General features: G+C 37.6%; 1 protein-coding gene across 2 annotated transcripts in view; it reads right to left on the minus strand.

Annotated features, from left to right (window-relative positions):
- The window catches only part of LNPK (lunapark, ER junction formation factor), an 80,393-nt gene extending 66,527 nt beyond the window's left edge, over nt 1–13,866 (minus strand). For both annotated transcript variants that reach the window (XM_054477783.2, XM_054477781.2), the window contains exons 1-4: nt 13,714–13,866; nt 7,156–7,244; nt 4,787–4,828; nt 3,833–4,020 (exon numbers count right to left, since the gene is read on the minus strand). In XM_054477783.2, coding sequence (XP_054333758.1) covers nt 3,833–4,020; nt 4,787–4,828; nt 7,156–7,182 — 257 coding nt within the window. In that variant the 5' untranslated portion in view covers nt 7,183–7,244; nt 13,714–13,866. The remainder of the gene's footprint in view (nt 1–3,832; nt 4,021–4,786; nt 4,829–7,155; nt 7,245–13,713) is intronic.
- Nucleotides 13,867–26,840: the final 12,974 nt, after the last annotated feature.

Genomic DNA, 26,840 nt, shown 5'->3' on the forward strand with positions numbered 1-26,840 from the left:
ATGCCTATAATCCCCACTACTCAGGAAGCTGAGGCGCAAGAATTGCTTGAGCCTGGGAGGCAGAGGATGCAGTGAGTGCAGTGAGGCAAGATTGCGCCATTACACTCCAGCCTGGGCAACAGAGTAAGACTCTGTCTCAAAAAAAAAAAAAAAAAAAAAGCTAAAGATGAATTGATATACAGGTCTTAATATTTATAACTATGTTGACTTCTTTGTCAGCTTATTTAACCACCAAAGACTTCAGCAATAATTACCTTCATGTTTAGGCAAAATAGTAACAATGATTTATTTTGGTGTAAAAAATAAGAATCAAGTATTTCTTGCTTTTGTTTTTTGGGGCATACAACTCAAAACCATTTTTCCTTACAAATGTCTTCTTTATTATATATAAAAGCCATATCTAAAAATTCCTTTTGAGGTTATCTCTGAGTCTGTCGCCCAGGCTGGAGTGCAGTGGCGCGACCTTGGCTCACTATAAGCTCTGCCTCCTGGGTTCACGCCATTCTCCTGCCTCAGTCTCCCAGGTAGCTGGGACCACAGGAGCCCACCACCATGCTGGGCTAATTTTTTTGTATTTTTAGTAGACATAGGGTTTTACTGTGTTAGCCAGGATGGTCCCGATCTCCTGACCTCGTGATCCGCCCACCTCGGCCTCCCAAAGTGCTGGGATTACAGGCGTGAGCCACCACGCCTGGCTGAAAGACACGTGTATTCTTACTAGTGTATCATGAAACAAACATTTAACTTTCTTCAAAAGGTTACAAATTATGTTTGTCAACCTAGCTGGATTGAGGAAATACCTAACATGTGCTACTTCTGGGGAGAGAGAGGAGGCATGAAAACTGTATAAGAACAAATCCCTATCCTTAAATGGCTTTCAATTTAAGTGGAGATACAAGAAGAGAAATAGGAATATGACCACCTTCCTCAATTCCCTTGCTTAAATTTCTTCCCCAACAACCCCATTTTGAGAGGCAAAAACAAATAAGAAAATTATGGCTAACTCTTCAATATCTTATGATGATGATCAGTCTCTAAAATTACAGAGAATGAAATGTCTAGAAAGTTATAATTCGTAAAAATAAGGTATCCGAAAGTAAAAATCTACAAGATTGCTTGTAGCATTAGTTAACATAGAAACAAAACTTAATGGTTGCTGACTTAGAAAATGAACCAACTCCCAAGGTAATGTATATTTGCTAACATAATGCAGAAATACAAAATTGTAACTTTACGTAACCCAAACCTTCCCTCACTATGGTGTGTAGCCTTAATGACTCCTACAAAATAAATTTGGCATTTATATTATGATTTAGGTTTCAGTAATAGTTGAAAAGATCAAGGGAGGTAAATATACTATTGAATCTGAAAGGCCGAAAAACAGTATGTGGAATTATATTAAACTCCTCCATATTACATTCTGAAGTGAAAATATAATAAAATTTCAAAGGATGTTTATATAGAGTATTGATATTCTACCATAAAGAATAATTTTGGAATAGTTATACAATATATGTTCAGTCCTGATCCATGACCTTTCCAGTAAAAGCATTTGGGAAACTGGGAATGTGCAGACAGCAGGCACTTTTTACAGATATCAGGTAGATTTCTAAACTATATAATCAATGTAGACAGTGTTGAGTAAAACAACATACTTTATTGCCCCTTTTGCCTGTTTAGTCTTTAAGTAAATCCGAGTCCAGCCCTCAGAACTGTTTGCTATAATTTGGATATTTGACCCTCCAAACCTCATGTTGAAACTTGTCCCCCAGTGTTGGAGGTGGGGCCTAATGGGAGGTGTGTGGGTCATGGGGGTGGAGCTCATGAACAGATGAATGTCCTCCCTGGGGCATGGTGAGAGTTTGCCCTCTATTAGCTCCTGAGAGAGCTGGTTGTTAAAAAGAAACTGGCACCTCCCCTATCTCTTGCTTTCTCTCTCACCAAGTGATCTCTGCATATGGTGGCTCCCTGTCACCTTCTGCCAAGAGTGAAGCAGCCTGAGGCCCTCACCAGATGCAGATGGTGGTGCTATACTTCTCGTACAGTCTGCAGAACCATGAGCCAAATAAACCTTGTTTCTTTATAAACTACCCAGCCTCAGGTATTCCTTTATAGCAACACTAAACAGACTAAGACACTGTTTTCCAAAGAAAAAAGTCCAGGGATAAGCTCACGTTAGACACAAAAGGCAACAACTCACATTACACACATAAGAAAATGTCCTGTGTTAAGTCTTCTTTCTTTTTACCACAACACCCACTTTCACATTGTTTTATTTCATGATTTTTCGATTGTCATCGATCAGAAGGACAATGCTATTCTTTGTTGGATAACCGGTCTGTGCTTCGAAAAGTGAAAAGCTCACTGAAATAGAAGCTACAACAGTTGAGAACGAGGTTACAAATATCAATGAGACAAAGTGAAAAATGGCTCTGAAACTAAACAAGCCAAGATATACTAGATGCACGTGATGCAGAAAAATCAGAGGGACACAGTAAGGATAAGAAAGCTTCATACCCAAAATATCAGAAAGACTGAATTGAAGAAATTACATTTTTAAAGAAATGAAGTTTTCCTGCTTCTAAAGAACAATTAGTATATAATTTATTTGCCCCCCAAAAAACTGTTATGAATTATAATAGCTAGATCATAGTTTTTAGATAGCCATTAGAATTAACACAGTAGATTTCCCTATCAGACATTCTGTGACAACTAGATACAAGTCTTTTATGATCAAAAAATCAATCTTTATATGGAAATAGATGTAAAGTGCATTTTTGAGTATTTAAAAGTGCTTAAATCAACTAAACATCTCATACTTATTTTGTAATTTTCTCTTCTCTCCTCTTATGAAAAAAGATAAGGGAAACAAGGAAAAGGGGCTCACAATTATAAAATCCACTACTTCTGGGATAAAAGCATTCCAAAAGATTTCAAAAAATGAAAATAAAGAAAGTAGCAGAGATAATTATTTTGCAATATTATGAAAGCACTCAATTTCAGCTCTTGTAGCTACATACGAACTTATAATTTTACAAGTTTCAGAAGTTTCAAACTGAAAATATGCCCTGCACTAAAGACTAAACAAACACATTTTCTATAGTAGTACTCAGACTGAGGCAATGCCCCTATTAAATGCTCCCATAGCATTTTACACTTCTCTTTTCTAACATTCATCATACTCATTACTTAATGTTTGCAGTCTAAGATATAGTCAGAGAGTTTTGTATTTTTATGTACCATACACCATTATAATCCAATGTCTAAACAATTGGTACCCATAAAAGCTTGTTGACTGAATAAACACACTTTTAATTAAATTGTCTCTCAAAATTCTTAGTCATGATACGCCTCCTATACAGTGCTGTATTATAAAATATTTCTAAAATAAGGGTCAATTGCTTTATAGCAGTGACTATAGAGCAGTAAAACGAGGGGAAGAGAGTTGAGGTGAATGGAATATATTCAGAATAATTTGAGCAGTTATTCTTTTGGTTTTACAAACCCTGCCCCACTTGCCATTACCCACTACTCCATGCCCAGTGCCCCTCGGGGAGCATGGTCATCTACTAGAAAATCATAAGACACTGCCATATAGAGCAATTATTACTCATATTACTAGGTAATATTCCTCAGGTATATTGGATTACAAATGAAGGTTTAAAACAATTGTTCTACTATTTTAAAAAAATCTTTTCAAATTGTGAAAGAAATTCAAACTCAATCAGATATTACCATTTAATAACAAAGAGACTGAATATACATATTAGATATACATTAAGACTCTCTAGTCAGAAAAGGAAAAGATCAACAAAAAGAATAATTTACTTACATCAATGGAAAAGCAAAAAATGGGAGTGTCATGGCAAGTCTTGCTGTAAATTCATCAGGAAGATACCACAAATATACAATTAAGCATGTAAACAGATAGAGAACTGAGGAATACAGAATTAATCTTCCAACCCATAATTTTTGTAATCTCTGATTTTTTTCCCTAAATTCTTCCAATGCTTGAATTTCCTGTTAAGAGAAAATTATTCCATGTTAGTAAATTTCAAACTTCATAAAGAAATTAAAATGTTAAAAAATTTTAGCAGGAAAGATATTTAAGAAAAAACTCTTATTTAAAGTTCAATAAAGCATAATATCCTAACAGTTTAAAACAAAACATAATATGAAAAAGAAAACTAAAAATGAAGTTAAAAATGTATAATGCTTATTCTAACAAATCATTTTTACAATGCAAAGTTAATTACTATTTTTAAACTATCAAATTGGCAAAGATCCAGGGAATGAAATTGGTATCGGCAATAATATTTGTTGAGTCAAATAAGTAATAATTCCTCCTATAAAAGGCATTTAAAAAATCTGGCAATAAGAAAAATAATTAATAAAAATTAAAACAGTAACCCATCTATTTATCACTCTCAATATTCCCAGAAAATAATCATTTTTGATAATAGTATATAAAAAGCTGTGAAAATTTTGTAGACTGATAAAAACTATCGTACAGTATCTCATCTATTTTGTCCTACCTGTAACACTGATTTACACCACATTACAGATCTAATTTCATTCTAACTGGCTCTATTACTTGAAACAGACTTCTTAAGTCACTGATAGACTTTGGATTTTTTTGAGATCACATAACATTAAAGTTCTCAGACTCACTCTATATCATTTCTAAATTCCCATACCAGATTTGGTCTCCAAAATAATATACACTACAATAATATTTACTTAATAACTAAAATGAATTAAAATACCTCACAGACAAAGAACATACCTTATCTATACTTTCTAGAACTTCTACAGTTGAAGGTTTTGTCTGTTATAGAAACAGAAACAAGAGACAGCATTAAAACTTATGACAAATCCTTACATTTTGATATAATCATTAAAGAACATTTATTTCAAAATTAAATTTTCTCAAAGCTTGTCAAGCAAATATGCATTCTTGTTTATAACTAAGATTTATTTAAATAAAAATTATAATTGCAAACAGAACTACGTAAGATTAAAGAAATAAGCACTTCCTTACTTAACTTTTTTAATCCTAGAAAGACTTTTAATTCTGATAGCTCAATTTTTACCATTCTTAACCTCAATAGAACACACCGTTCTAGAAAGAAACAAATTTTGGCCACGCACGGTGGCTCATGCCTGCACTTTGGGAGGCCAAGGTGGGCAGATCACTTAGGGTCAGGAGTTTGAGACCAGCTTGGCCAACTGGTCTACTAAAAATCCAAAAATTAGCTGGGCATGGTGGTGTGCGCTTGTAATCCCAGCTACTCAGGAGGCTGAGGCACGAAAATTGATTGAACCCAGGAGCCAGAGGTTGCAGTGAGACAAGATGGCACCACTGCACTCTAGCCTGGGTGACACAGCAAGACTCCATCTCAAAAAAAAAATTAAATTAAATTAAAAAATTAAAAAAACACGTTTTCCTCCAAAAAAAATTCTTAGGAATGATTACTCAAAAGAATTAACACATTAAAAAAATTTACAGACTAAAAATGGTCTGATTTGCTAATGCTAAAAGTTCACTTCAGACTCTGGAGGTCAAAATCAACAGGCTATCTTCATTCTAAATTCCTAAAGTACTTTTTGCAGATCAGATTTTAAAAGGACATCTAAGAATACTTCATTATAGCAAAGCTTGTTTGCCAAAGATATTTTTTATATATCTAGAATAAAAACCAGCCAAAATCGCTCATAAAACACTTGAAAAAATATTTACCAATTACATACTCAACAATCCAAGAGGGTAATGAATATCAGTTCATTGTAGTTTCCATAAGAGTTGTTAACATTAGAGTTAACCATATGAAACTGACATTTTGCTAAGTCCAATCAATTGAATACTGGCAATTTCATATGGTTCAACCTAATATGAAAGACAAAGCAAGAAGAGATAAATTTGATCCTTGGGCAGATTATTATAAGGTCATAACAGGGTCAATATAATGCTGATCCAAAACAAGGCTGTTCCAGCAATAGCCCAAAACCTAAATTATGTACCAAGTATAGTTAGACTCTATTATTACGGTAATAAGGAGTAAAAAAAATAAGTAGTTTATCCTAGATTACCTTATCTCCTCTCTTACATTTGAAAAGACCATTTATATAAATTTTTTTTTTCTTTTTCTTGAGACAGAGTCTAGCTCTGTCGCCCAGGCTGGAGTGCAGTGGCACAATCTCGGCTCACTGCAACCTTCATGTCCTGGATTGAAGCGATCCTGCCTCAGCTTCCCGAGTAGCTGGGACTGCAGGCGCCCACCACCATGCCCAGCTAATTTTTGTATTTTTACTAGAGACAGGGTTATATAATTTATACAATTCATATTTTCGAGCTGTAACTTTGAGATACTTCCTCTAAAAGCTTATCCAATAAAATCAAACTGCATTTCTAATTTTGTTTAACCTATAATTTCTAAAAGCACATGTAGTGTGACTTTAGTCAATATTTATGATAAGCTTCAAGTAAAAAGATACAGTCTGTAAAAAACAAGTATCGTATAGAATACTTTTGTGTGTGTGTGTGTGTGAGACAGAGTCTTGCTCCGTCACCCAGGCTGGAGTGCAGGGGCACAATCTCGGCTCACTGCAACCTCCACCTCCTGGGTTCAAGCCATTCTCCTGCCTCAGCCTCCCAAGTAGCTGGGATTACAGGTGCGCACCACTACGCTGAGCTAATTTTTGTATTTTTAGTAGAGACGGGGTTTCCCCATGTTGGCCAGACTGGTCTTGAACTCCTGAACTCATGATCTGCCCGCCTCAGCCTCCCAAAGTGCTGGGATTATAGGCATAAGCCACCACGCCCGGCCTAGAATACTTATTTTCAACTACCTTTCAAATAAGCTTGAAACTTAGGAAGTATAAGAAAACAATAGCCATTTGCACAGAAATACAGAAATAAAAATAATGCATACATCCAAGTGAAATAATTCTGTTAAACAGAGGCATTGGACACCTACAGAACAAATGGGAGTATTAAAATAAAAAAATAGAAAAGTAATTCAAAAGAGAAGAAAAAAGTTAAGGAAAATAGCAAACTACTATTCAAGGCTATAATCAAAGGAGACTTTCACAAATAGCTTTATATGACACTTTTATATTAGACTCAAGAACTAGCTGTAAAGAAAAGTACCTTACCCTCCATCGAGAAAATAATCCACCCATCTTTTATTTGTAGAAACTGGGCACAATGATAAATATCATCAATTGTCCAAAGGAATTCACAGCTGGAAATAAAGCAAGTATTTAAAATGTTAAGTTAAACACACAGCATACCCACTATAGATGTTGCAATACTGCCTCAAAAATGTTATGAAATATTAATTTCTTTGGATGCCACATATATGGAATTTGATTTCAGACAGTTATTGGAATAGAATCTACTTTTTTTTTTTTTTTTGAGATGAGTCTCTCTGTGTTGCCCAGGCTGGAGTGCAGTGGCGAGATCTCAACTCACTGCAACTTCCGCCTCCCAGGTTAAGCAATTCTTGTGCCTCAGCCTCCTGAGTAGCTGGGACTACGGGTGCGCACCACCACACCTGGCTAATTTTTGTATTCTTGGTAGAGACGGAGTTTTGCTATGTTGGCCAGGCTGGTCTTGAACTCCTGGCCTCAAGTGATCTGCCCGCCTCGGCCTCCCAAACTGCTGGGATTATAGGCGTAAGCCATTGCACACCACCAAGCCCACCTTTTAAAAATCCATTCTTCAAAACCAGAAAAGATTTAAAAGTGAAAATAAAGTTTGAAAAGCTTTTTAAATGACAATGCAGTTTAGAAATGTATATTCTTACCACTTTGCTATTTTCTATTCTTTAAAATAGGTTCTCTATGTTGTTCTGGTAACAAAGTTTTACCATACTACTTTCATACTATACACTTAAATAAAATAATTTCTACCATCCAGCTGTCTCCCAACTAAACTAGTTATCTGGAAAAGGAGTGTTTTACAATGTTTAGAATATCACCTTACAAGTAATAAGAGAAGCCAACTGAGTTATGAATAAGAAAATAAGGATTACAAGGCTATCTGTGACCTTTAGCAAATCACTTAATGATTCTAAGCCTTAATTTTCTTTTCTCTTAATTAGTTAATAATACCACCACTTTCTCACAGGATAGTCTATAGTATTACCATCTCACAGATAAGAAAACTAAGTGAAAAGAGGTTTAGTGATTTGCCCAATAGCTCAGAAGAAATATGGCCTAGAGTCCCTTTATCTTCAGATTTCTAGCCTCTATTACTAAACACTACTGTTCAATGCCCAAATAAACATTTCTCCCTGACATTGTATATAAGTCCCTGAAGCTAGTTGACCTTCAATTCAGCTAGCTCTATAACCACTTCTTTTAGTTGTTTTTCTATGACTCTCGAATGTTTTATAATAGACTCAACAATATTATATTCTAAATCAACTTACTGGACAATGATTACATAAATTTGTATTCTTTTAAGTTGAAATGGTAAAAGTATAATTTCAAACTGACATATTTTAACCAGGTTACAGTTAGATACTTGCCAATGTATAAAACTACTTTTCCACCCCCAAAAAGGTTACCTATGTCATACTTCTCACATTTTTTAACCATAAACGTAAACACAAAATAATACCAGTTATCAAGTAAGAACACTCACTCCGCAAAATTATTTATATGTTGTAATTAGCATAAGGCATAGCTATCTTGGAGTTTCTCAGAAAAGTAACAAAGTGCCTAACTGTAAAATACTTTTACTCACAAAGTAATTTTTAAGGACAGAAACACCTATAAATCTGTCCCGAAAAACTCTAAGGTTTATAACTATAATGAATGTTTCAAGTCATATTTAAGTTGCAATCTAAATATTATTAATCATTTAGTATTTGCTTAGTACTCAAATTTCTAAAATGTGGTTGTAGAAAATCCAGGAACTTTAATGATTAAACTATAAATTTCTATCTGAGTTATGACAGTAAGTAAATCTAAAAACCCTCTTGAGATGCTAAAAATAACTACCAAAAAGGTGGGTGAAGGGGGTAGATTCATATGAATCACTTGTTATTCTCAAAATATACATCATTCCACTATTCTGGAACTAGTGTATGGTGTCTAGCAGTGTTCTGTACACAACCAACCTACATATTTTGGTTTGAAGTAGAATTATATCCTTCAATGTCAAGTTTCTAACCATCACACCCTGAGACTGTGATCAGAATTTTTAATATTTGAAATTAATGACAACAACAATATCAGTTAAACACTTAGTAAGTACTTCATTTCTAGCGGCCCTAAAACAAATGCTGTGTGTGTGTGTGTGTGTGTGTGTGTGTGTGTGTGTGTATAAATATAAATTTTTTTTGAGACAGGGTCTCACTGACACCCAGGCTGGAGTGCAGTGGTGCGATCTTGGCTCAATACAACCTCCATCTCCAGGGTTAAAGCAATTCTCCCATCTCAGTCTCCAAAGGTGTAGCTGGCACTATAGGCACGAGCCACCACACCCGGCTAAATTTTTTTTTTTTTTTTTTGGTAGCGACAGGGATTTCACCTCATTTGCCAGGTTGGTCTCGAACTCTTGGCCTCAAGTGACCTGCCCACCTCGGTCTCTCAAAGTGCTGGGGATTATAGGCGTGAGCCACCACACCCGGCCCAAATACTTTATATTAATTTTAGCATTTAGATACTACTATCCCTCCATTTTACAAATGAGAAATCTAAGGCAAGAGAAGTGAAGTAGTGTGCTAAGTAACATCCCAAAGACAGTAAGCAGGCCGGGCACGGTGGCTCACACCTATAATCCCAACACTTTGGGAGGCCAAGGCGGTTGGATCAGAAGGTCAGGAGTTCAAGACCAGCCTGGCCAAGATGGTGAAACCCCGTCTCTACTAAAAAACTACAAAAATTAGCCAGGCGTGGTGGCAGGTGCCTATAATCCCAGCTACTAGGGAGGCTGAGGCAGAGAACTGCTTGAACCCAGGAGGCGGAGGTTGCAGTGAGCCAAGATCGCGCCACTGCACTCCAGCCTGGGTCACAGAGCGAGACTCCGCCTCACAAAAAAAAAAAAAAAAGACAGTAAGCAGCAGAGCCAAACATAATATTTTAGTTTTTATTTTTTAAGCACCCAGTTATTACCAATAACACAAAATCAGAAATAAAGTCTGCTTTGTATAGATTAGATTTGAATATTTATATGTAAAATATATGAAACCACCTCTGACATTATCAAATAGTTGGTAAACAAATCTACTGAAATGAAAAGTGAGTAATAAGCACAAGAAACAGTATTAGTACAATGTATTGTGTAACCCAATTCCTTTATTTGATTACATTTGAGCGTTTAAATCTACATTAAAGAGAAGTTAAATGATTTGCCAAAATCATGTAGCTCCAGCTAGGGACAGAACTGGTACTAGAAGTCTGCAAGCACAGCCTTTACTTGTTTACTGCATATCAATTTTAAAGTAAGTACAATATGAAATACATGCATAATATCACTATACCAATTTTGACAATTATTTGCTTAAAGAATTGTTTTGGTATTAATGAAACAATCTACATCTTAGCCTCTAAGACCCCTGAAGCAAGGGATTATGCCTTTAAATTTGTACTCTAAAACAATATTAGAGTGATAGTCATTAAATGCCATATCCATGCTTTCAGGTTCATAATCAAAGAACAGTCAACTGGCACTGTTCTAGCAATTTTTCTATCAAATTCTGATATTAAAGGAACTGTTTTACTGTAATGCATATGTAATAGGTGGTACTTTCTAACAGATGTGAAAACACAACAAAATTAAATAATTAAATCAAATATTTCTCCATAGCTTTAATTTCATACCTCTTCTGTATTCAACCACTGGTTCTCTCCTTTCCACCCAAACATCTTAACTCCAAGTCCTGTGGCCCATCACTTACTGTAAAATCTTGGACAAATCAGTTACTTAACCTATCTGCTACTCAATTTCCTCATCTGTAAAAGAGGGATAGATAGTTAAGGACCCTCTTAAATGTTGAAAGACTTAAATGACATAATGTATTCTAAACTATTTACAACAGTGCTTGGCACATAGTGATTGCTCAATACAAACTGTTTTTACTGCTGTGGTTGTAGCTATTTTCTAATCCATCTCTCCTTTCTTTCAAATACATGGAAAATACATGGGAACCGAATAACCCTTGCATTTCCTTCTGAGGCATAAATCAATTTGCTTGCCCTGGATTGGACAGACGGTTCAACCTCAAGTGACTTTTCTCCAAGAACTCTCCCATGAACATGTACAGAGTGTTTCTTTCCACTCTGATCTGATACCACAACAGGACCTGTCATGACCTTAAGAGCGGGGTGCATCTAAGTGTGTTTTTCTTTTTGTTGAGACTGAGTCTCACTCAGTCTGTTGCCCAGGCTGGAGTGCAGTGGCACAATCTCAGCTCATGCAACCACCGCCTCCTGGGTTCAAGTGATTCTCCTGCCTCAGCCTCCCATGTAGCTGGGATTACAGGTGCGTGCCACCACTCCCGGCTAATTTTTGTGTTTTTAGTAGAGACAGGGTTTCACCATGTTGCCCAGGCTGGTCTTGAACTCCTGACCTCAAGTGATCCGCCTGCCTTGGCCTCCCAAAGTGCTAAGACTACAGGCGTCAGCAACCCCACCCGACCTAAATGTGTTTTTCAATGAACAATAATGTCGACCACCTTATTTGAATGTTTTCTACTAATGGCTATTTATACTCAGGTTTGGGTGTCAGAATTTTAAATCTTGGGAAATGTTTTTCTTAAATTGTCACCTCACTCCAAGACACATTAAAATAATGTAATAAAACAGATCTGGATTCAAAATATGGCTCAACCACATACTAGCTATGCAATCTTGAGCAGATTACTTAAACTCTGCACGCCTCAGTTATTGCATTTGCAAAATGGTAAAAATATCTACACTTCATAGAACTGTTGTATAAATTAAATGAAATTATGTATCATTTGGCACAGTGTCCGACACATAGAAGTAACTGCTTAATAAATTGTAGCCATTATTATTACCAGAAAACACACGTATTTTTATGAAACACATTTCTTTCTAACTTCTTATAAAGAAAGCACCTATTTCATAATTCTAAAATTGGAAAATTATATTACAGTTTGTATTTTTACTAAAACATTGCTCTCATTTTCTCTAGTATAAGAAATAGAGCAAAAAATTCTGTAGACTCTGCCATTAAATAACCTTGTAGGCCTTTGAAGGAAACAGCAAAGAAAGTTTTATGTTTATCAAATTCCAAAGTTAAGTATAAGCTATTTAATCACCATCAACAGTACCTCCATACAATTGAAGAGTAAAGGTGATTTATTCTAGAACTCTAACTTTCAAATGTCCTAACTGAAAAGACAATTCTGAAATAGCCCAAGCCACATTTATTGCTCAAAAAGAATTTTAATGAAAAGAAGTACACCTCTGTTATATATTAAGCACTCTTAATATATAATGATTAGTGCTTGCTTTCATGGTAAGTTAATTTTCATCTGAACTAAATACCACCAAAAAATTACTATTTGATTATAAATATTTCTATATGAAGTCATATATTTTTATAGCCATATAACTTCTTTTCTTGTATTTTCTTGTTTATATGTTATAACATATAAACACTATATAAGTTTATTAACATCATTACTGAGCTGATCTCAATAGATAACAGACAACCTTAAAATTCTAATTTTAAACGCACCACTCCTGTTTAAGAAAATGTGTTAAAAGTCAACTTGATCTTCTGGGGGCTGCTGAGGAAAAGAAATGAGCATTCCCTGCCAGTCTGAACATATTCCTGAAACCAAGCTTACTCACACCCACCAAACCGCTGTTGAATAGAGTCAATTTTGTCACTGCTGACACCCAGGCCATAACACACACCGGAGGACAAGTGGGAAAAGCAGAACACGGAAAACTCAGTGATTCACGGGTCTTGCTTAGTACTGTGAAAGCACCATCAGCAAAGCTGAGTTGACCAATTTCAACTCTTTCTCAATCCGTAAACTATGAACTGATGGAATTTAGATTTGTTTTTCTCCTCCTGCCACGCCTCTGATACTACGCATCTTCGCCCTTCCCCTCCACCCCACAGCCCACCATCCCTGAAATAAGGACAATGGTTGGAGAGCCTCTTCTCTAAGTAGCACGTACTCCACGCCCACACGCTAGAGCCCGGCAGCATGACACTGACAGTTTTCAGTCCCTTCTGGTCTTTCCAACTCTTGGAGCCTCCGCACAACTCAGAAAGAGAGTCGGAAAAAACGCTCAAAGAGGACAGCTGAGCGTAGGAAATGCTAGTTTGGGACCTTCTGACCTCTTTGCCCTACCTGTGTCGAGGTAAGCTCGACACAGGTGGGCCAAAAAGCTGGGACTCAAGCCAGTCACCACCCGGAATCTCCTAGAACCGAGCTGGAGAAACTACCAGCCCTAGAGGGGAGAAAAGGGTTTCGAGACTCCAGCACCACCACTGCCAGTGTGCTGGGAAATCCAGGGAACAAGGCAGCGAGCCTGGGTCTGCGCGCACTACCGCGCAGCCTGACTAGCAGCCGCCGCAGAGCTCTAGGCCACTTGGCAGGAGGCGGGGGCACTAAGGAGAGGCAAGCGGGGAACCCGCGGCTTATTTCCCAGGGGCACAGCTCAGCATGCCTGCCCGCTGCAGAGCCCTCCCAACTGCCCTCGCCTTGAGCGTTCTACCTGCAAGAAGCGGGCGCAGCCCGGCCCGGGCATCCACCCCCGCCAGTCTCGGCCGCCACCGCCCAGCCTGCCTCCAGAGCAGGCACCAGCGGCCACTGACAGAAACAGGCCGGGCCAACTCCTTCCCATGAAACCCCGCGCTCCAGCCGCTCGCCAATTGGCGCCGCGGCCGGCGCGCGCCGCTCCCCCGTCACGTGACCGTACCCGGGGCGGGTAGTTGTTGGGGCGGGTCGGCCGGGAGGTTGGGAACCTGGGTTTGTGGCCTCCGCAGCTAGCTTAGGCTGCTGGGTGTCGTGTCGCAGTTATGTACTGCCATTTATTATGACTCTTAGAATATAGTTATTTCTTAGTCTTCCGCTGCCTCCTTTGCTTTTAAAGCCTGTTCTGCCGAGTCTCGCTGGAGAAGGAAACCCCTGAAACTGGTCCTGGTGGTCTCAGACCGCCGCGCGAGCGAAGAGTGGGGAGGACAAAGGTTGGGGAGTTGAGGAGGACAAAGGTTGGGGAGTTGAGGAGGATGGAGATGGGTGAGTCTGGAAAGGAGTCCGTCCTGAGGAGTCCCCCATCAGCTGTCAGCCAGCCAGCAGCAGAGCAAGTTAAGACTACACAGCTCCGAAGAAGCCAGTTCCCAACCAAGCCAGTGGAGAAAAGTCAGCCTGGTCCCCAGGAGTGCTTGAGGCTCTGTCACTCATGGACGTCAAAAAGGGTCATTTGATGACTGGACGCTTACCTCACCGGTGTGAGGTAAGCTTCAAACGCCATATCATGTTGCTTTAAAACCTGCGGGTAACAGCATAAGCTGAGTTTTCTGTCTTAGAACTCTTAAGCCCAAGAACACTCTTCACAGGCCCTGATAGGTGGACCCACAAAAAACCACTCAGGCTATATTTGACTCGGATTTGAAACGCTGCCTAAACGGTATTAAGTGTCCTCCTCAACTGGAAAAGACAAATAACAAATGATGCCTGAATGAGAAAAAGACTAGACTTGCACACAGTAATGTGTGAGCAGGGAAACTTCAGCGAAGGTTTTTATCATGCTTTACCCCATGTGCAAACATTTTTCATGGGTTTTTTTTCTATTTTTTATTTATTTATTTATTTATTTTTATTCTTTTTTTTTATTTTTTATACACAAAAAAGTTTCGATGATTTTTAAACAGTGTAATAGTTTTAATATGTTCCATTTAAACTTTGACGATGCAAACAGGTTGTCAAGAGAAGCAACTGAGCATTGTTTGGTTGGTAAGAAAATTTATTATACTAGAAGCTATCACGTAATTCACTGTGCAATTTGCTTGCCCTAATTGCCTAAATATTTAGTTACAGTTCTGTACACTTGCAAGGATGAGGGGAAGGGAACTAAAGTTTAGTGTGTCACTGTGGATCAGGCACTTTCCAAATGTAGAAGAAAATGAACAGAAACATTTCACCTGTTTTGATATGGAAATTTAGCCGTTTTGTTTTTCAACCTTTGCTGTTGCAAAGTATTAAAGTCCTGTGCAGTTTTGCAAAGGTATCTCACCGCAGAAAGATCTCCTTTCCTAAGAAGACTGGGAAGAACGGCTTTCCACTTGACAGTAATGTGTCCTCTGGTTTCAATTGAGCCATCAATGTCTGTACTCCAGCCTGGGCTACCAAGCGATACCCCACCTCTAAAAAAACGGTATCGAGGGGACAGAGAAGAGCTGCCTGGATGCACGAGATTCCAAAAACCTAATCCTGAGATAAAATTCCCTAGGGAATTGCTCTACCAAGAGTAGAGATTTGCCTGGCAAGAGAAGGGAGAGAAGTATTTAATCATTAACTCTTTTAATCCTCCCAACAACCTTTTTAGTATCATTTTTCAAATGAGGAAACTGAAATGTAGAAAGATTATGTACACTGTTAAGGTAACACTAAACCACTGCCTCCTTTATATCAAGAATAGTTCATCAAGCAAATAAAGTGAGGGAAAGACATTACAAGCAGAGAAATCAACATACACACTATTGTGGCTGGGCTTCAGGCTACAGAGTGGTTCCAAATATTTATTGACAAGGCCGTGTGTTAAGGGCTGAGGATACAGAGATAAATAAACCAGCTGTCCTAAAGCAGCTGACACTAGTGAGAGAAATCTTAAAAGAAAATACAATGCAGACTAAATAAGTGCTGTGATAGAGGCTAATGTTCACAGTATTGGAAAATGATAAGAAAACAGCAGCCGGAGAGAATGTGAGAAAGCCAGTCAAGGTGCTGCTTTAGCAGAGTCCAAATGTCAAGAGTTATCCCCTACTAACCCTGAAATTGTTCTGGGATAGGGTCTAAAGAAGTGAAATCCAAAGAACAACAGAGAAGAACACCAGAGAATACTTGGAGAGAGGAAACAAATTGCTCTAACCAATGGAGTTTTAAATGGTCTAGTTTAACAAATAGGTTGAATTTATCTAGGTGTTATGAGAACTTACATAAGTGGCATTCATTGGTATGGTCAGAGAGGTTAGGTAAGGCTTCTTTGAGGAAGTCACACCAGAATGGAGATCCGAAAAATGAGAAACTGAAAAAGGGAGAGTGGGAAACAGGGAATATCATGTGTAAAGCCTTTTTGTCAGAAGGGAACACTGCAAGACTGAGGGACTGAAAGGAGGCTATTGTGGCTAGAGCCTAGGTTGCAGGGAGAAAGTGCACCAGTTTGAAGCTGGAGACCAGACTAAGCAGAGTCTTATTGGCCATATTAAGAACTGTAATCTTAAGAGAAAAAGGGAGGGGGAAGGCATTTGACATGATCGGATCTGTGTTTTGAAAAGCTCATTCCAGCTGCAGTGTGGGAACACAAGCAGAGCCAGCACTGGACTAATTAAATCTATGAGTGGTGTTAGTGTTGGTAGGCATGCAAGTGGATTGGGGTAGGAACAAGGAGATGGACAGAAGTGGGGGAAATGGAACAATAGGAAGTAAAGTGGAAGGTTTTGGTGATGGATTCAAATATCATGGGGTGGGATGGGGACTGAGGCTAGTCAGATAACTCAATTTCTAGCAGACCCAGTGGGTGGATAGCAATGCCATCATTGAGATATGGAGGACACTGGAAGAGAGCCAGGTTTGGGGGAAGAGGGTAATTTCAATTTGAACACGTTAAGTTTAAGATATTTTTGTGACTTCAAGGGAAGATGTAAACATTGGATCTTTAGGTCTGCAGCACTGGGCTGGAGAAAAAAATATATATTACCATTTGCAATTTTTTGTTTTCTGCAGGGTACTTATTTTTTCAAAATACAGATATCTTTATTGTAAATAAGATGTTTTGTTTTTAAACATATTTAGAAGCACTTGAACCCGGGAGCCAGAGGGTCGCAGTGAGCCGAGATGTCACCATTGCACTCCAGCCTGGGCAACAAGAGCAAAACTCAGTCTCAAAAAATAAATAAATAAATAAATAAAAATATATTGAGAACAGAATTTTAAACTAGAGCAGTTTCCCAGACTTCTCTGAGAGTCACCAGTGTCCCTTATCAGAAACTCAAATTCTCAGGCCCATCCCCTAGAGATTCTGATTTCACTTGTCTGGTATAGGGGGCCTGGAAATGTGGATTTTTTGACAAATGCCACTGGGGATTCTTCTTATTGCTGAGTTTCTCTGGGAAGTGGTATGCCAGTGCCAGAGGCTACCTGCATAAGAGTCACCACAGTGCTTATTGAAATATAGATTCTCAGGCCCTGCCGACTAAATCTATAGGGATAGAAGGGTTGTGAGGAATGGAAAAAGGAACATGGTACCATGTCAGGTGGTCCAAGACCTCACCCTTCATCTTTGACAGAGGTGTTCTGCGCTTCCCACTGGGCAGCCCAGAGGAAAGTGGATGTCCCTTGCTGGGTGATGCATATTTAGGCAGCCGGCAGCCCTCACAGTGTGCAATGATAACAGCTCTTAACCTAGGCCTTCTGCCCTGTCCACTGAAATGGCACTCAGCCCACTTAGATAGTCTCTTTTTCCACCATTCTTATCAAGGCCCGTTGTTCCCTCCTGGCCCCCAAATCTTTTTCAATGTTGCTTCCAGCACGCTGTCTTTCTACTCCTGGTTCAGGTGTTTTTCAGCCAATCTCTGTGGCCAGAGCTGGGAGAGAAATTGGGTCAAATGCTATGTTTCAGTCTTGACAAGGCTTTTTTGTTCTTGAGAACCGACTTTGGAAGTGTTTTTAAAGACTGAGCTGTGTCAGGGAGGAAAAACTTTCCTCTGCGCTCTCATGTTTCCTCTTTGGGGGACTGCAAATTAAAACAACAAAGATAGCAAGAGAAAAAAGACATTTAATTACATATGTACACACACACAGAGAGAGGGAGAAAGAAAGAGAGAGAAATTCACAAATAACTGACCCTAGGTGGTTAGAATTTGGAGCTTATATACCATCTTAATAGGGGACAAAGAAGGGCAGAGAGGCCCTTCTAGGAGAGTAAATGACTTCTTCAAAGGAAGTGAGGGAGAGACAAAGCATTTAGAGAAAACAAAACACTTTTTGGAAAGATAAATGGACTTTTAGGAGAATAGATGGACGATATGATAGTTTTGTAGCAATGTCTGGGTGTGGTGCAGATGTCTCCTCAGAGAAGAAAATATTAGAGTTGCTCCCCAGGAGGGAATTTATTACAATTGAGTTCTTTTGGGAGGCTTTACTTTTAGGCACATAAGGGATTTCAGGAACTCAAGTCCTTCAGCTCAAAATAACTTTTATGCCATGGTAGCTTATTCTGAACCCCTTCAATTATTTGTTCTCCTTGTAGTCTTGCTGTAGCAATCCCAAGTCTCTTTGAGACACTGTAGATGCTTTTCAATAGAGGAAGAATCAGAACGTATGAAGAAAAAAAAATGATTAGAATGATTTGTTGGTGATGGCAAGCATACAGAAAAGTTTCTAAAACTAAAGTATACTATTTAGCACGATAACACACTCATGTAACCCCACATGGGCCAAAGTAGAACATTCAACACTCCAAAAGGCCCCAATGTGCTCCTTCCCTTATAACCTTCAAGTGCCTAGAGATGGCCACATCGTGATTATTACCATATTTACTTTCTTGTTTTTCTTTCTAGTTTTACTGCCTAATTACTCATCCTTAAACAATATTATTTTTGAGCTCTATGTAAATGGAGTCACAGAGTAAGTTTTTCATTTACATGTCTTGAACTTTTTTGATCAATCTGTCTTTAAGATTTACCTATGTTGATATGGCTGTAGTTTATTCATTTTCATTGCTGTAGGTTACTATATTACATTGGTGTATCATAATTTATTCTACTGCTGATGGACATATAGGCTATTTCTAGCTTTAGGCTATTATAAGCAATGCTGCTGTGAAAGTTTGTGTAAACACACACACATATATATGTTATCTTTAAGTACGTGTGTGTGTGTGTGTGTGTGTGTGAGTGTATATATATATATTCTGGAGCATATAAACACAGATTTCTTTGGAGGCTTTACCTTGGTATGTAATTCCTGGTTTGTAGAGCATGTATATATTAATATATTCAGTTTTACAAGATCATGCCAAAATTTTCCAAAATGATTGTACCAATTTATATAACCAACAACAATATACAAAAGTTTCTGTTGCACTACATCCTCACCAGCACTTGATATTGTCAGACATTTTAAGTTTTATTACTCTAATGAATATGTAATGCTGTTTTATTGTGGCTCTATTTTGCATTTCCCTGATTTTTAATAAAGAATAGCCCCTTTTTATATGAGCATTGTCTAATTGTTTAGGTCTTTCCCCATTTTTCTGTTGAGTTGTTTGTATTTTTCTTATTTTTTGTATTAATCCATTATATAATGTTGAAACAAGTTTTATTGATTATATGTGCTACAAATGTTTTTCCCACTTTGTGGCTTGTACTTTCACTGTCTTAATGTCTTTTGATGAAACCAAGTTGTCAATGGAGTAAAATTCATCACTCTTCCCTTATGAGTAATGATATCTGTATCCTATTTAAGAAATCTTTTCCAACCCTAAGATCATTAAGACTTTTATATTGTCTTCTAAAATTTTATTGCTTTGCTTTTTAAATTTTGGTCTAGGCAGACCTGCAATTAATGTTATTACATATGGAGAAAGGGAGGCATATATAGATCCCCAACCCCTTCCATGTGGAAAATTAGACTAGCACCATTTGTTGAAAGATGGTCCTCTCTGCCCTACCCTGCAGTGCCATCTTGATCATGCACCAAGTAGTCATATAAGTATGGAGTTGTTTCTGATCTTGGTATTCTTTCCATTGATCTATTATCTTTTTTTGTATGTTGCTGGATTCAATATACTCACATTTTGTTTAAGATTTCAGGGGATCTCACAAATAAGACTGACCTGTAATTTTTCTTTTGGTAATGTCTTTCTCTGAATTTGGTATCAAATTATGCTAGCTACCTTCATAAAATTAGTTGGGGAATACACTTTCTTTTTCCTATTCAGTTGTCTTTTTTACCCATTTATTCTTCTTGTTTTTGGAATCAAGTTGTCAAGAACCCCCAAAACTCTATGTGGATTTTTATTAAAATTTATGTTTGTATATTAATTTCAGGGAAAACAATATTCTTCTATATGAGACTTTCTTTTCAGTAGTCTGCATTTGTTCAAGTGTCCTCATATATGTTTTCCAAAAATTTTATCATTTTCATTATATAGGTCATGTATCTTATAGGAGGCAGAATTCTAAAGTCCCTCTAAGTTTTCCACCCCTAGTCAGTAAAACACTAATCTAGGCACTACTAAGAATGTACAGATGTAATTAAATTTATAGATCTTAAAGTAGGGAAATTATTGTAGATATCTGGTTGGCCCAGTCTAACCACTTGAGCCCTCATAAAAAGAGAAATTTCTTCAGCTGGAGTCAGTCAGATGTGGCAAAAAAGAAAAGCTGAGAAAAGATGAGTCAGAAAGATCAGAGACATTCAAATCATGAAAAAGGCTTGATGCCACTATGTGGTGGCTCACACCTGTAATCTCAGCACTTTGGGAGGCTGAGGCGGGCAGATGGCTTGAGCTCAGGAGTTCGAGACCAGCAACGTGGTGAAACCTTGTCTCCACTGGGTAATACGGTGAAGCCCTGTCTCCACCAAAAATACAAAAATCAGCTGGGCATGGTGGCACATGCCTGTGGTCCCAGCTACTTTGGAGGCTGAGGCAGGAGGATCTCTTTAACCCAGGAGGCAGAGGTTGCAGTGAGCTGAGATCGCACCACTGCACTCCAGCCTGGGTGACACAGCGAGACTCCATCTCAAAAAAAAAAAAAAAGAAAAAAAGAAAGGCTTAGTGCATCGTTGCTGACTTTGAAAAAAAAATGGCCAAGGAATGCAGGTAGCTTCTAGAAGCTGAGAATGGCTCCTGGCTGACAGATAGCAAGCAGTGGAGAGCTCAGTCCTACAAGTGCATGGAACTAAATTCTGTCAACCACCTAATGAGCAGGAAACAGATTCTCCCTTAGAGCCTCCAGAAGGGAACACAGTAAGTAATACCTTGATTGCAGCCTTGCGAAACCTAGCACAGAGAGCTAGCTGAGTCACTCTGTGCCTGGATTTCTGACCTACGGAACTGTGAGATAATAAATGAGTGTGATTTTAAGCTGGTAAATTATGGTAATATGTTATGGGAGGAAAAGAAAACGAATACATATCTTATTAGGCAAAAATATTTTGGGTAGCTCATCAGGTAGGCCTTTAAGTAGAATGAGTCCATGAAGGTTACACTACTCAAATCCTGTGGCTGAGATTGTTTCACCTTTTAGAATTTTGACTAAAAATGCATATGCTGTATATATAAGGCAGATGGCACTTGGGGCTGCTATCAGCTACCTCCTGAAAGTGGGCTTGGTAGACAAGATAGATAGTACTTAGGAAAAGAAGGAAGTAAATAGAGGAAAAACACAACACCAAAAGCCAAGAGCACGGGGTAAGAGCAGAATGAGCAGCATGGCTTCTCAGCCTCTGTTTGCTCACTTCTGATTTGGACTCATCCATCACACTCTCCTGAAATAAATGTGTGCTAAATGTGGTTCACATGTTCCACTTAAAAAGTGAGAAAATAAAGTCTAGATCTCTGTGAAGTAACTCTGCAAATATTGAATGTATTTCGATACTGACATTTTTCAAGTCTAACATTAAAGGTTTCTATTGTCATAAATAATGCATAATTCCAGAGACCGTTTGTGTCTGAAAGGCATGATTTAAAATTAGAACACAAGGTGTCCTGGCATGTATACCTGTCTCAAAACTCCATGTGAGCTCAATCTACTTATCAAAAAAGAGAGGAATAATTCCTTCTTACAATTAAAAAAAAGTTCTCATTCTGGAAATATATATATATTAGCTAAGTAGGTTAAAAATATACATTCTTGGCTTTGTGCTCAGTAACTCCATAAGGTGACATTCTAATGCTTCCTAAAAAATAAATGATACACATGACAAATCAGGTAGCTGGTGAAACTTGAGTCTTCCCTAGAATGCATGTAAAGCTTACACATAAAATAAGGAAGATGTAGCTTTAGCTAATTCAGACTGAGATTTATTGTTAATAGGAGTCATAAAGGTGCATGGTGTTTCACAAAGCATAAAATATGGAAGACAGATTTCCTGCCCTGAGGAGCTTAGTGAAACATGTGCAGACAGTAGGTAACAGGAAAAATATTAAGTCATGGTGATTTACAAAGTGGTCACCAATGGAAGACCGAGTACAAGAAGATGCCTTATAAAAATGTCTGGTTTTTGGAAAAAGATCTTGCAAAAGCTTGAAGAAAGAATGAAAAAGAGATGAGTGAAATGAGAGTTCTAAAAATGATGAAAGAGGAAAAACTGAAGGGAGAGGTGGAGAAAAAGGCTCAGGCTGCTGTGAGACATGAACCAATATATGAATTATAGAATATAGGACTGATTTGACAAACCTCTGAAAATAGACAACCAGAAATTCTAACTATACATCTCATTTCTTATAAAACTTAAGAGATAGTTTTCTCAAATAATAGACACTAGACCAAACTTCTTGTTCAAGCCATATTATATGTCTATAAGATATGTATATATAAATAAAATTCCGTGTAGATCTGAATTGGAATTCCATGTACTGCTGAATTGTGAATAATTTCAAAAGTTTGATTTTTTTGAGTTATAGTGTGAAAGTAACTTCCCCTTAGAAGATATATTCAAAAGCACTAGTTTTCCTTATACATACATATGTTACAGAAAATGCCCAATGCTATAGCTATACTGAAATCAGAACCAATATTTCCCTACAAGATAAAGACCAAATTCCTGTACAGTATATTCAAGGCCTGTATCATCTCCAGACTCCACCTTTGTGGACCAGACTTCTCTTTATTCCTCCAGTAGGCTGTATTCATAAAATTGTCTGTCCCAGTAATTTGCCTATTTTTAATTGGATCATTTGGCTAGGTGCAGTGGTGCATGCTTGTACTCCCAACATTTTGGGAGGCCAAGGTGGGAGGACTGCTTGAGCCCAAGAGGCTGAGGCTGCAGTGAGCCATGATCACTACTGTAGTCTAGCCTGGGCAACAGAACAAGATACTGTCTCTAAAAAACGAAGTTAAAAAAAGAAAATTGGATCATTTGTCTTAACTAAAGGGTTTTGAACATTATATATTCTGAATACTAATTAATTTTTAGATATGTAATTTTCAAATATTTCTCCAGGTCTGTGGTTTGTCTATTTGTTCATTTAACATTGTCTTCAAACAGTAAAAATTTTTAATTTTCATGAGGGAAATTTATAATTTTGGTGTCATATCTAAGAAATATTTACCTAACCCAAGATCACAAATATTTTATCCTATGTTTTAATCTACAGGTTTTTACCTTAATATTTTGCTTTTAAGTCTTATGGTTATTTTGAGTTGGTTTTTTAAAGGTATGAGGTATGGGTTAACATTCATTTTCTTTGCATATGGATGTCAAACTGTTTCAGCACCATCTGTTGAAAAAACTATCCTTTTTCCATTGAATTGCCTTTGCATCTTTGTCAAAAATCAATTGGCTGGCCGGGCGCGGTGGCTCACGCCTGTAACCCCAGCACTTTGGGAGGCCGAGGTGGGCAGATCACGAGGTCAGGAGATTGAGATCATCTTGGCTAATGTGGTGAAACCCCATCTCTACCAAAAATACAAAAAAAAAAAATTAGCCGGGCGTGGTGGCACGCACCTGTAATCCCAGCTACTAGGGAGGCTGAGGCAGGAGAATCACTTGAATCTGGGAAGTGGAGGTTGCAGTGAGCTGAGATCATCACCACTGCACTCCAGCCTGGGAGACAAAGCAAGACTCCATCTCAGGAAAAAAAAAAATCAATTGGCTGTATATTTGTGAGTCTAGAAATAGACTCACTCTTCATTGATCCATGTTCTCTATTTTTGCCTTTTGCTACACTATGTTGGCTACTATACCTTCACAGTAAGTCTTGAAATGAAGTAGTATGAGTCCTCCAACTTCGTTCTTGTTAAAAATTGTTTTGGCTAACCTAGTTCTATATGAACTTTTAAATAAACCTCAATTTCTAGAAAAATATCTTGCTGGGATTTTTATTGGGGTTGCATTGATCTATATATCACTTCGAGAAAAATTGGCTTATTAGCAATATTGAGTTGTCCTATCCATAGATACAGTATTTCTATCCATTTATTTAGATCTTTGATTTCCTTTATCATTATTTTGTAGTTTCCAGCATATAAATCCTGCATATTTTTGCATTTTAAATTTATAGCTAATTATTTCATTTTTGGTACTATTATAAATTATACTGTGTTTTAAATTTTGATTCCCAAATATTTACTGGCAATATTTAGAAATAAAAATTATGTTTATCTTTGTACCTTTTATTTATAATGTTACTTTTCTAAAATGATTAATTCATACTAGGACTCTTTTTATAGATTCCTTGGGGTTTTTTATATAAAAATCACATAGTCTGAACAGAGAGTTTTATATTTTCCTTTCCAAGCTGTATTTTTTTAAAAATCTTGTTTCTTGCCTTGCTGCACTATCTAGTACCTCCAGGATAATGTTGAAAAGGAGTAATGAAAGCAGACATCCTTGCCTTAAACTCAGTCTTAGGGAGAAAACATTGAATCTTTCACTTGTAATACATTAGATGTAGATCTTTTTATCAGGATAAAGAGGTTTTCTAGTTTGTGGAAAATACTTATCATAATGGATTTTGAATCTTGTCAAATGCTCTCTCTGCAACTACTGAGATGATCATGTGGTTTTTCTTATTTACTAAATTGCTGTAATTAATGACATTGACTTTCAAATCTTGAACAAGCCTTGTGTTCCTGGAATAAACTCTATGTGGTCATGACATACTCTTCTTTTTATATATTGTTAGATTCAATTTACTAGTATTTTGTTAAGGATTTCACATCCATGTTTATGGGAATATTGCTCTCTAGTTTCCTTTCTTATTATGGAATGTCTTTGTTTGGTAAATGAGTTGGGAAGTGTTCTCTCCTCCTATTTTCTGAGAGAAAGTGTGACGTATTGGTATTTGTGTTTGGTAGAACTAACCAGCAAAACCAGTTTCATTGTTGGGAAGTTTTTAACTGCAAACTCAAAATCTTCAATAAATGTAAAATAATTCAGATGATTTAGTTCTTGAGTGAGCATTAACAGTTTATATATTTCAAGAAATTGATCTCTTTCATCTAAGTTGTCAAATTTACTAGCATAAAGTTGTTCACAATATTCCTTTATTAGCTTTTTTTGTTTGTTTTGTTTTGTTTTTTATTTTGTTTGTTTGAGACAGGGTCTCACTCTGTTGCCCAGGCTGGAGTGCAGTGGTGCAATCTCAGCTCACTGCAACCTCTGCCTCCCGTGTTCAAGTGATCCTCCTGCCTCATCCTCCTGAGTAGTTGGGACTACAGGTGTGTGCCACCACACCGAGCTAATTTTTGTATTTTTAGTAGAGACGGGGTTTCGCCATGTTGGCCAGGCTGGTCTTGAACTCCTTACCTCAGGTGATCTGCCCACCTCAGCCTCCCAAAGTGCTGGATTACAGGCATGAGCCACCGTGCCTGGCCACTTATTAGTTTTTTAATGTCTGTCATATCAGAAGGATCAGTGATGACGTCCCTACTTTCTTTTTTTTTTTCTTTTTTCTTTTTTCTTTGTTTGTTTTCTTTTTTTTTTTGAGAAAGAGTCTCCTTCTGTTGCCCAGGCTGGAGGGCAGTGGTGCGATCTCAGCTCACTGCAGCCTCCGCCTCCTGAGTTCAAACGATTCTCCTGCCTCAGCCTCCCGAGTAGCTGGGATTACAGGCACATGCCACCACACCCGGCTAATTTTTGTATTTTTAATAGAGTCGAGGTTTCACCATTTTGGCCAGGCTAGTCTCGAGCTCCTGACCTCAAGTGATCTGCCTGCCTCGGCCTCCCAAAGTGCTAGGATTACAGGCGTGAGCCACCGCTCCTTGCCCTGCTACTTTCATGTTTGATATTGGTGATTTATAGCTTCTCTCTCTCTTTTTCTCAGTCTGGCGAAAGGTTTATCTTTTTTAAAAAATAAGCTTTTTGTTTCATTGATTTTTCTCTATTATTTTTCTACTTGTAATTTCATTGACTTTTGCTTTTCATCATTTCCTTCTATCTGTTTGCTTTGGGTTGAACTTGCTCTTTCATTTCTTAAGTGGAAATTTTGATCACTGATGTAAGACATTCTTATTTTCTAATCTTAGCAATTAATGCTACAGGTTTCTTACTAATCACTGTTTTAGCTCCATCCCCATATTTTGATGTTATATTTTTATTTTCCTTCAATCAAAATGTTTTCTAATTTCCCTTGTGACTTTCTCTTTTACTCATGCTGTATTTAGAAATTGTGTTGTGTGTGTTATATCCAAATATATGGTGATTTTCCAAATATCTTTTTGTGATTTATTTCTAATTTAATTATTTTATGATCTGAGGTCACGGTTTGTATTATTTTATTTTTTAAAAATTTGTTGTGGCCGGGTGTGGTGGCTCACACCTGTAATCCCAGCATTTTGGGAAGCCAAGGCACAGATCATCTGAGGTCAGGAGTTCGAGACCAGTCTGGCCAACATGGCCAAACCCCATCTCTATTAAAAATACAAAAATTTGCCAGGTGTGGTGGCACAT

This window comes from Pongo pygmaeus, chromosome 11, assembly GCF_028885625.2.
Source record: "Pongo pygmaeus isolate AG05252 chromosome 11, NHGRI_mPonPyg2-v2.0_pri, whole genome shotgun sequence".
Taxonomy (NCBI): domain Eukaryota; kingdom Metazoa; phylum Chordata; class Mammalia; order Primates; family Hominidae; genus Pongo; species Pongo pygmaeus.